The sequence below is a fragment of the Suricata suricatta genome, chromosome 1 (genome assembly GCF_006229205.1).
Source record: "Suricata suricatta isolate VVHF042 chromosome 1, meerkat_22Aug2017_6uvM2_HiC, whole genome shotgun sequence".
NCBI classification, from domain to species: domain Eukaryota; kingdom Metazoa; phylum Chordata; class Mammalia; order Carnivora; family Herpestidae; genus Suricata; species Suricata suricatta.
Genome location: NC_043700.1, coordinates 153,976,414 through 153,987,495, shown reverse-complemented (window position 1 = coordinate 153,987,495; position 11,082 = coordinate 153,976,414). Strand labels below are relative to the sequence as shown.

The following is an 11,082-nucleotide window of genomic DNA, read 5'->3' as shown; positions in this document are numbered from 1 at the left end:
AAGGCGCCGGGGGCGGAGCCTCGCGCGGGGCGCCCCGGGATTGGCCGCGGGAGGCAGGGGGCGGGGCGAGCCCCGGAGAAAACGGCGCGCGCGCAGCCGGGAGGCAGTCCCAGTCCTGATCTGGAGCTAGTCGGAGTGGCTGCGGCTGCTGCGGTTTGGTGCGTTGATCCCGCAGACCCTTCGGGCAGGGTCCTCCCACCGGCTCCAGCGCCGCACACGCGTCCTCCCGCCCCGCAGACCCCGCGTGGTGCAACCCCGGCTGGAGCGGCTATGCGCCTCATTCAGAACATGTGCACCATCGCCGAGTATCCCGCTCCGGGCAGCGCCGCCGCAGCCGCCGACTGCTGCCTGGGGGCGGCGGGGCGCCGCCTGGTCAAGATCGCGGTGGTGGGGGCCAGTGGTGTGGGCAAGACCGGTGAGTCTTCGCGCTCGGGCGAGAACCCACTCGTCCCTGGGGCTGGACGTGTGAGCAGTTGCGTGTGAGCGAGGCGTCGGGGAGAGGTGGGAGCTGCCGCTGACCGCCCGTCCCCTCCTACTGATCCGCTTGCCCCTCCGGAAGGACCCTAGCCAGCATCGCCTCCAACCCCCTTCTTGGACAGATGAGGGAAGCTGGGATCCAGAATGGCCAGGCCACCTTCCGGGCACCGCCGGCGCAACTGGGATTAGAACTTTGGGATTTTTGAGCCTTTTGGCAGTGCCCGGAGCTGAAAGGGAATTTAGTGAGCCGAACCGCTCCTGGAGGTCTTTAAGGTTGGGAAAGACATTCGTCTCCTGGAAGGCGTAGGTGTGGCTCAGGCGGGCTCCGAGCGGGCGTGTGGGCCAAATGACTCTTCCAGCTGGACAGAGCCGTAATTCATGATGCCTTCTAGCCCCTGTCCGTTGTGTCTGGAAGAAGGGTCAAGGAGCTGCAGGGTAGGAATTTCGCTTGGTGGTCACCCGGCTTTCTTTCTCTGGGAGAGCTGTTTCCCGGGCTGGGGGTGGGGTGGAGACCAATGTAACTTCTGATACCAGAGTGAACTCTCCTTTTTTCTCTTCTGCCCTGCAGCTCTGGTGGTCCGCTTCCTCACCAAACGATTCATTGGGGACTACGAAAGGAACGCAGGTGAGCAGATGCAAAATTTGGGGAACGCCCTCTCAGCTTGCACAGTGCTGCTGGGTCCCCCAGGCGGGCTCCTTCACAGTGACAGTCTGGGCGTCAGGATCCTGCCACTTCCAGTTTTGCTTGCCCCCTCTCGTGCTCCCCCCTCCCATAACTGCCATCTGGCCTCATTCCATTCCAAGCCCATTCATCATTTTATCAAGTGCCTGAAAGTATTCTCCTTGGTATGTTTTAACTATAGGGACCCCAGTTGGAAGCACCCTTTGTACTCAAGAGCCTCTCCCTTCAAAACACTCCTGCAAAAGTCATAAAAAAAAAAAAAAGATGGCCAACTCCTCCCCCCACCCCTCTCGCTCTCTGTTGGCTGCCTTTCAGAGGTGACCTTTTAAAGCAAAGGCCAAAGGAAAGCGGTTGTAAACCTAAAGTTCTCTTTTCTTAACAAAGAAAAAATAACTGGATGGTAGAATTTGAGGAGGAGAGCTCCTGAATAAACGAGAAGACACTATTTCAATCTCTCTGATTAAGGATGGCCACTGGGGAGGCTTAAGGGCTTTCTACCTGTGCTCTGCTAGCAAATTGCTTAAATCCTTAGGCCATATTTAGTACCTAAGGGGATTATTCGAACTGTGCTGTATAAACCATCCCAAGATAAGGGATTGCAGCCTTCTGCTTTGATGTAGATTTGACTACCATCATGTCACGTTTTAATTCCCACTGTTAATGGTGGCTGTGCGTTTAGGAACAGTGTTGGCCTACCAAGCTATTGCACCTAATGATTGAATTTACATCAAAGAGTAGTAAAGCACTAAAGTTAAAACAAATGCCATGCGTGCTGAACAAGAACATTTACTTCAGGGAAATACTCTAAATATAGAAACTCCATTTAAAATTTGACAAATCAGTTTCCAAAATCCTGCAAACCTTGCCTTGGTTTTATTAAAGGTTTTATTGCAGTTGATTTAAAAAAAATAACTGAAATGAGTCATTCTTCTTTATTTTTGTGCATTGGTTCAGGTTCTATTATCTTTTCTGTTTAAACAGTCCCACCATGTTTTAAAGGTTACACAAGAAGGAAATTTTTTTTTTTTTTTTTTTTTTGCCTTTACAGGTAATCTCTATACCAGACAAGTCCAAATAGAAGGTGAAACCCTGGCTATTCAGGTTCAAGACACGCCAGGTATTCAGGTAAGAAGCTCTGGGACCAAGTCAGGCTGTGGAATCAGTCAGCTGTCAGAATGCCTTAATAAGCTAAAGAGGAAAGAAATTTGGGGTAGTCCCATCTAGGCTTTTACATGTTGCTTGTCACCTCCGTTGTATTTGGCCGTTGGTCAGTCTCTGCCTGGCTTAATCTGGGAGATTTGGCCAAGGGGCAGAGATCGATTCTCTGTAGGAGGAAAGACCAAACCAAACACGCTTGCAATTGGCAAAGTTTCCCTGCTGTGGTCAAAAAGAGAGGTTTTTTACATGTGTGCATTTGGCATTCAACGTCAAACATCTAGGTGTAGTCTGCAAATGCGTGGGATCACTTTTCCATCGTGGAAAGTTACCCTATAGACAAAAGAGCCGTGCTAGTGTATGTGTGTGTGTGTTTTTCCCTCTTGGACTGGGCAGTTCTCCAGGTTTAAATGCTTCCAGCTCCTATCTTTACTTCCCCAGACTTACTGTCTAGCCAGTTAATTTCCCATTTTATGCAACTACAAAGTCTCTCTGCATGGAGTTCTCTGCAGGTCAATTTTCCACTTGAGTGTGGCGAGCTGCACTGTTATTTATTCCAGCCGTGTGTGCAGCTGGGTCAACATATCGTCCAGAAAGCTGAAGTGTGTGAGATCTAACTTGTTTATGGCCCGCCCCCTGGCGTTTCTGTCAAGGGCTCTTTGGAATCCGCTGTCCAGCCACCCCGGGGATCTCTGTGGCACTCACCGGTGACCTCGCTGTCGCCCCTGTCTTCCAGGTCCACGAGAACGGCCTGCGCTGCAGCGAGCAGCTGAATCGGTGCATCCGCTGGGCAGACGCCGTGGTGATGGTGTTCTCCATCACCGACCACAAGAGCTACGAACTCATCGGCCAGCTCCACCAGCACGTGCAGCAGCTGCACCCGGGTTCACGGCTGCCTGTGGTGGTCGTGGCCAACAAAGCCGACCTGCTGCACATCAAGCAGGTGGACCCCCAGCTCGGACTGCAGCTGGCCAGCATGCTGGGCTGCTCGTTCTACGAAGTGTCAGTCAGCGAAAATTACAACGACGTCTACAACGCCTTCCACGTCCTGTGCAAGGAAGTGAGCCACAAACAGCAGCCCAGCAGCACACCGGAGAAGCGGAGAACCTCCCTCATCCCCAGGCCCAAGTCCCCCAACATGCAGGACCTGAAGAGGAGGTTCAAGCAAGCCCTCTCTGCCAAAGTGAGGACTGTCACCTCCGTCTGAAGCGGGGACACTCGAGGTCTGGTCTTCCCAGGAAGAGGGCCGGAGGTTCTTCCAGTGTAGGAATGCTGGGTGCTGGCAGTCAGTCATGGTTCTAGAAGGAGCTGGAGCAGAGGGGCCAGGTGGGGTCTGTGGGACTGCCACCAACATGGAAGCATTCTGGGCAGGGGGACAGAATTGAGGCTGGACAAGCCCACTGAGCCACTCTGAGCATGTGAAACGTGCTCTGCGTCTTTCCCTCTGGAGCGGGGAGGGCGGCATAACCGCTTCGGATTTTGTTCTTGACCTTGTAAATGACGGTCATTTGTAGTTTCCACAACTGTGTGGTTGACGGTGGGAATGAGAGGACAGATGAAACACTCCTAGCCTTTCCATGTTTTGTCTTCTTTCTTTTTTCCCTTTTCTCCCCCACCCTCCTCCCCATGAGGAAGGACTGCTGTTTCTCTTACACATCTGACTCGCATCTCTGGAATGCTGATTTTCTAACCCGAAGGACACCCAAGATTTCTTCTTTAAAGAACAAGGAGGAAAATACTACCCCCAACACCAATAAAGGGCGGGCTTTATGGGCCAGATGTTACGTACATGGATGGATATCCGGGAGCTTAGACGTCGGGCAGGAAGGGCCGCTTCCTCCTGACACAGGAGGAGTATGTCAAGTTGAGCACCTGTTAAATGGTTGGAAACTCAAACTCTTCAGCCCCGGATTTTGAGTAATTGTGAGACTGTATAATTTTTATCTTATTTTATTTTTTTAGCTGTTGAGTCAGGTACAGGAGAAAAACAAACTGTGTTCATTGATTTTGATGCGATTTGTGTAAATGGCCCAGAGCAATGACGTTGGGTTGTTTCCCAGGCCCGGCCGAGTGTGGCTTACGTATGGAAAACACTGTCTTACAGCGAGTGAACAGGTACAGGGGCCGCTGCCAAAATCCCCTACACAGATGCACTTTAAAAAGCCACTCGTGCTTTGGCTTAAACTGTAATTAATTTATTTTATGTACAATAAATCTCATTTTGAAAGAGCAGACATCTGGCTTGGTCTCCATTGAAATGTTCACCCTCTGTCCTTCAGACAAAGTGTCTCCCAGTGACCTGTGCTTACCAGGCACTTTGAGTGAGGCATCGTGCCTTCCTAGGGTTATCTCTTCCATCTCACAGCAAACTGACGAGGTGCGTTCTCGTCACCCCCTTTTACAGATGAGGAGACAGGCTCACGGACCAGCTAATGAACTTGTCAAAGGCCCCAGCCTGTGAGCGGGAGAGCTGTGATCTGCTGCTTTCTGGAAGTCCAGAGTGGTGCGTCTCCTATTCATTTCCTTCACAACCTTCCAGCTAAAGCAAAGACGAGTGTCCCGCTCTGTCTTACACTGTTAAGACCTCTCAGCGAAGCGTCGAAGATAACACGCTTCTGTACAAGATGATACTTTGTATACACGTGGTTTATTTGGCAAACTTCTTGGGGTGTGCGGCTTTCAAAAAGTGTGCTTCTCATTGTAGAAGCTTGGAGCTGTTGGTCTGTGGCTGGTCAGGAGTCCTTCCTGTGTCTCTGCTGCCACAAACACGTGCTTAAACTGCCAGGCTCGCCTTCCTTCTGGGACTGGGAGACTTTTCATGTAGGCCACATTGAGTTTTCACATGGGTGAGGAGGGGAGGGAAGGGGAGGAGGCACTACCATTTACAGGTGGGGAAAACAAGCTCTGAGTTTCGACTGATGTCCTTAAATTTGAACACAGGACAGGAACCAATGTCTTCTGAATGTATGCGGGGTTCTTATTTCTTTATAATACTTCATATACAGGGTTTCCTTGGCCATGGGACCAAGGGAGGCAGTCAAGATGGCTGGCCATCAAGGGCCCATCGTGTTAGGGTGCCAGACTTCCAAATCTGTTTTCCCACAGGGTAAATATCCTGCTTGCTCCTGACAGGCCTTCCGGTGACATCCCAAACCTTCCTTATATGGAGGGCGGTTTTCCACTCTTGCCCATAACCTAACCCAACCTCGAGAAGGGCTATGTGTGTTGGGGGCAGGGAGAGAAATGGTATTGTGAGATTCTAAAAACACTTCCAGTGACTTTCTGCTCGCTTTTAGTTTTATTCATTTTATGTGGTTGTATTCACAACGTCCCATGAATAAGGTTAACCTTTATATACTTGGCAGTGGTCTTCTACCCATGTTCTGGAATTCTAGAAGACACAGGTTTCCTGGGGGCTTTATCTTGGAAAGGTGCTGAGTAGTGCTGTGCCTCCGTTAATGACCGGCACACTGTCTCCCCCCCACCCGCTCCCGTCTGTTCTCCCGGCCTGCAGACCTCTGGGCGGTCCTCTCCTCTGTGAGCTCTTGTCCGGTCCTACTAGCCCTCACTTTCCCACTGTGCCGGACTCACTCTCTCTTACGTTTCCTCAGACGTTAGGGTGGGAAGGGGGTCTCAGAGCTGTCCTCCCTCCAGGGGAATGAGGTGTTTGTGAGAGACCTTGCTGGAAACCTCCCAGGTCCCAGTGCTGGGCAGTGTCTCAGGCTAACAAATATTTACAGTTCTGGAACACACCATATTTTCTTCTCATGAATTTAGCTTCATGTTTCATTACCTTTGCTCATCTCTCATTATTAGTATTTCTTAATCCCTGTGTTTTTGTTTTAAAATTTCTGAACTGCAACCATATGGCACTGAGAAACGGCCATCTCCCACCTAGGATGGGGACCCCTTCCTTGGCCACCAGGGGAAGGAAAGGGAGGGATAGAAGGGTGATGGAGAAGAAAAGGAACTAAAATTTATTAAGCACTTAGAATGTGCCGGATTATAAATGATCCTTCATCTTCTGAAGAACACTGTGAGGAAGGTAATACTAGCACTCCCATTTTAAAGATGAGGAAACTGAGGCTCAGGGTATACCACCTGCTTAGGACCACACAAGCAGTAACAATGAATGCTTCTGTTTATTGAAACCTGTGTCAGGCTCTAAGGGGTATGTGAAATAATAATGTTCCCCACACCAACGTCACAGTTTTCGTCCCTTCTATGGACAGGGAGAAGGGACACTCCTAAGTATCCAATCCAGGACTCCCCCACCCCCCACTCCTGTCTGGAGCCACAGCCTAGTCCCTGGGCCACTGGTCACAGCGTCCCCGCTCCCCTCCTCCAAGCAAAGTGTCCCTGGGCCTTCTCTTCTTCCTCTGGCAGACCCTGGTCTCCCGGCCCTGGCCCCAGTGCCCTGGTCCTCTTTCCTCCATCCCCTGTGGCAGCCTTTGGTTTGTGGCTCGCCCCGGCCCCAGGCCCCCTGGCCAGCCACATCTGCTGTTGCCATCAGCCTCGCTCCCTGGCCCTCAGTCCCAGCTCGGTAATAAAGACCCGGGCAGGGGGAGGGCCAGCCCAGCCCACAGCCCGGCAGCCTCACCACCGGATCTGCTGCCGTCTGTCTTGCTGTCTGGCTTTCCCGTTTCCTCCCCGCCACAAATCAAAACCATTCGGAGTGCTGTGCGGCCAGCAGGCTGCAGGGGGTGCCGGGTGGGAGAACCTTCCAGCCGCCCGCCCTGGGCTCCAGCCAGCCCTCGCCTGCTTGGAAGCCAGGCATGCCCACAGGGCGCCCCTCATTCTGCAGACACAGGGGACTTTGACATTACACTCCCAGAGGGATAAAACGGGTTTTCGGAACACACCTGTGGGCAAATCCCTCCCAGAGGAGCAGCTGGTTCGCTCCTGGTCCCGCCTCTGCAGGGGTGGGGCGTGGGGATCTCCCCCCAGCGTCTCTGCAGGTAAGTTAACACAGGCCTTTGGGGGAGGACCAAGACAGAATTACAGGGCTTTATTTATTACAAGAAATACACTAGGAAAACTGATGTTTTCTGCACTCCTTTCAGAGTCTAAAGAGAGGAGTTTCCAGAAAGTTCTTGCCATCCTTATTACTTTCCTAATTCGGTGTGAAGAGAACAGGATTAGGGTTACTACTGATTGTGGCAAGATCCCAGTTACCTCCTCTCCCTTCTCAAATACCCTCCATCATCTGGTTTCGCCTTTTACAAATTTCTTTTAAGAGAGAGATGAAGGTTTTAAGGAGGGATGGCAGACAACATGTATAACACTGGATTATTTGTTAGTGAAACTCTGGTTCTGCTAACCAAGGTAAAATAAAGAAGAGTGGTCTTGGGGGAGCGTGATGGGATTCTTTGTTATTGGGATAACACTGGATGGACGGGGCCCTTTCCATAAACAGAGCCATTTCCATAGCGCTGACCCTCTGGGGACAACCTTTGGCTGACACCCTCCTCAGCACTTCCAAACACTCTGCTGTGCCCACAGTGTTTGCCGGGAAGTGGACTCCAGAAGGGAGGTTTACAAAGGCAGAAGTCAATTGCTACACAGTATTTACACCTCTATCAATTGTGTTTATAAAGCGTGGCCTCTGAGGTCCTTGGCAGAAGGTCTGCATCTGTGTGTGCTTGTTTTGGCTCCACTGGCCAGAGCGCAGGCGGCAGGCACGCAGACCCGGGCCTGGGAGAGGAGACGCCAGCACTACCTCTCAGCTCAGCCTAGGAAGCCACCTTGAGGAGCCAGAATCCCTTTCGGATTGGTACATGTGCACGGGGTCGAATTGACTGAGGCCTCAGGAGGTCAAGCTCGGAATCCACACAAACTTCGTGGCTAACATTGGTGATGGAGAAATTTCTATCAGTGACAGCATGAGGCCCCGAATGAGCAATCAGTAGACATTTACCACCAATAACGTTGATTCTTAAAGGCCCTTGACCAGCTTGCCAGGTGCCATGTTCTAAGTGCTTTACAAGGATTTATTCTTTTCATTCTCACACCAACCTGATGAGGTTGGCCCTATGACTGTCCAACTTCACAGTCTGCTGAGGCAAGAAGAAGTGCACTGCGCTGTATGGAAGAGTTGGGATTGGAACACAAGCCACGGGCTGCTGGCCTCTGGGCTATACGGTCTTGGAAGTCAGTGACACCAAGGTGTTCTTCCTCCTCCATTTTCTCATCTTCTGGGCCCCCAGAACATTATTCTCCTGTTGAGACTTTCTCGTTTTGCGAGGAGACTTCCTTGGTGTCCCCACTGGTAGAAGCCCAGTCCTTGGTGTTGTGTGCGAGCTGCCATGTAAGGCGGGCTTCCGTCCAAGCAGCCTCTCCCATGAGGTTGGCACCTTGCATTAGTATGTGTAATTTTCACACGGAGGCCCCGAGGCTCTGCGAGGTCCACACCACTGTTCATGGCACAGGTGGGACTGAAGTCAGGGAAGACTTTGGAGCGCTGTTCACCAACCTTCGCAGGAGGTCAAGGGCACGATCCCTTTGTTCCTTCTTCTCTCCCACTCCTGGGCAGCGAGCACAAGAAGAAGGGAGCACCAAGGAGCTTCTAGGAGGTTCTAACAAGGGGCCAACGTGCTATTTCCTGAGTTCCTTCTTTTTCCTTATCTGATGAAGGCCCTTTGCAGGATTTATACCAAATCTCCATTATGCTCCTGCTTTTAATTCAGGGGACAGGGTTCTGTCCTGTGTTTCCTACCTTCTTATTCAAACCAAACTCCAGCCACCATGAACTTCCTCTTTTCTGCAAAGCCTTCCACTACCTGTTTGCCTGTCTAGCTCGGTTCCTCCAACCAGTGACCACAGAGATGGAAAAATATGGTTATAAACCTAACTTGTGACATTTCCCCCCGCCACACAGAGACTGCCTTTGACAATATTTAATATAGTATTGAGAACATTTGGGGGGCATGGTAAATGCTAAAGGACAACATGGACAATCAGGGACTTCCTTCTTTCGTTAATTCCAAACTAGAAGCTTTTGAGCATTCTCTTTTAGAGAAAAAATTAACTTGTACAAATACATTAAAGCCACAAAAGTAATACACATCTATATGTTTGCTGTGAAGAAAATTCAAGCCACATAGAAGTATATCAAGAATAAGACTCATCCTGGGGTGCCTGGGGGGCTCAGTCGGTTAAGCGTCCGGCTTTGGCTCAGGTCAGGATCTCACATTCATGGGTTTGAGCCCTGCGTCGGGCTCTGTGCTGACAGCTCAGAGCCTGGAGCCTGTCTTCAGATTCTGTCTCCCTCTCTCTCTCTGCCCCTCCCCCGCTCACTTTCTGTCTCTCTCTCTCTCTCTCAAAATAAAATAAAGACACTAAAAAAAGAGTGAGACTCGCCCTTTTCTTAGCCCTCCCACCTATGCTCCTTCCCAGAGGTAACTACGTGTTAGCAGTTTGGTGTCTGTATTCCAGGAAGTTTCCTTTGCATACGGACATATGGTTTAACACTTACCCTCGAGCAGACACTCACACAGGGTGGGGGCCCCAGGAGAAGCCCCAGCTGCTCATTCTGTGAGAGCCACGGAGTCAGGGCCGCTCTGGCTCATTCACGAGCATGGCCGGAATTCAGAGTGCTGGGACCTGCTGCTCAATATTCGGAAATGAATGGATGGCTGGATAAATGAATGGATTACACGAGACACAGAAAAGGCTACATCTTTTTTTTTTAATTTTAGAAAACAGTGATCTCTCCTTTGATTATCATTTCTTTAGGGCTTGCCATTTTCTTCCTTATTCAGATTCAGACTTCTAGATTAGAGGAATGAAAGAAGCATCTGGGCGTCTCTGTAATTCAGCACCATGAGCGAAGAGAGAATCCATGTCAGGTGGAAAACATACTTGGACCACAAAAAAACAAAACAAAACAAAACAACAAGAAAAAAAAGAACACTGGTGTCTATAAAAACCTGTTTTGATGGTGTCTCAGAATGATTTCCAACTTCAGTTTTTTTCCTAAAATAACATTATTATTTTTAAAAATTTTAACTGTTTACTTTTGAGAGAGGGACAGAGCACGAATGGGGTAGGAGCAGGGAGAGAGGAGACACAGAATCTGAAGCAGCTCGAGGCCCTGAGCTGTCAGCACAGAGCTTGAAGCAGGGCTTGAATTCACACACCATGAGATCGTGACCTGAACCGAAGTTGGACGCTTAACTGACTGAGCCACCCAGGCGCCCCTAAAATAACATTATTTTATAAAGAACTGCAATCAGAGACACGTGAGTATTTTGACCTACATTTGATTTCCCCTAGTTGGTTTACCCACTTTCCAACTGTTTGTCAGCTTTCTCTTTATTACAAACATCTCTTAGAGATGCCAGAGTTCTTAAATAATTTCACTAGTTGGGTCTAGGTTTTTCTACAATGACCAGAAGGAAAAGTTGGGCAAACAGAAAAGAGACCTTTCTCTTTCAATAGGAACAGGACCTTATACAAGCCCAGGGGGATGGGGTTCCAATCTAGACTCCCTGGACCAGGTATCCTTATGGGACCTTCCTTTGGGAGGGGAGGACACCTTTTATAGGCAGGGACAGGCCTCCAATCAACCTCTCTCCCGCCTCTGTTGCAAGTAGAGTGGTGGCCGGCCTGGCAAGCACAGCAGGAGGGGCTGTGCCTTTTCAGCAAGGTCTCAGATCCCATTTGCAAGGGTCCCTCCCCAGTTACATAGTCTTACGGAAAACCAAACTCTCTTCACACTCAAGGTGTAAAGTTTGTCTAATTTCTTAAGCAACTACAGATCAAATGGC

At 50.2% G+C, this 11,082-nt stretch overlaps 1 protein-coding gene across 1 annotated transcript; it reads left to right on the top strand.

Annotated features, from left to right (window-relative positions):
- The first annotated feature begins 120 nt into the window (after positions 1 to 120).
- On the top strand, positions 121 to 4,548 carry RASL11B (RAS like family 11 member B). The gene is made up of 4 exons (XM_029931915.1): positions 121 to 415; positions 1,046 to 1,102; positions 2,208 to 2,284; positions 3,051 to 4,548. Exons 1-4 carry the CDS (start codon positions 271 to 273, stop codon positions 3,519 to 3,521), a joined length of 750 nt encoding a protein of 249 aa, XP_029787775.1. The 5' UTR covers positions 121 to 270; the 3' UTR covers positions 3,522 to 4,548.
- Positions 4,549 to 11,082: the final 6,534 nt, after the last annotated feature.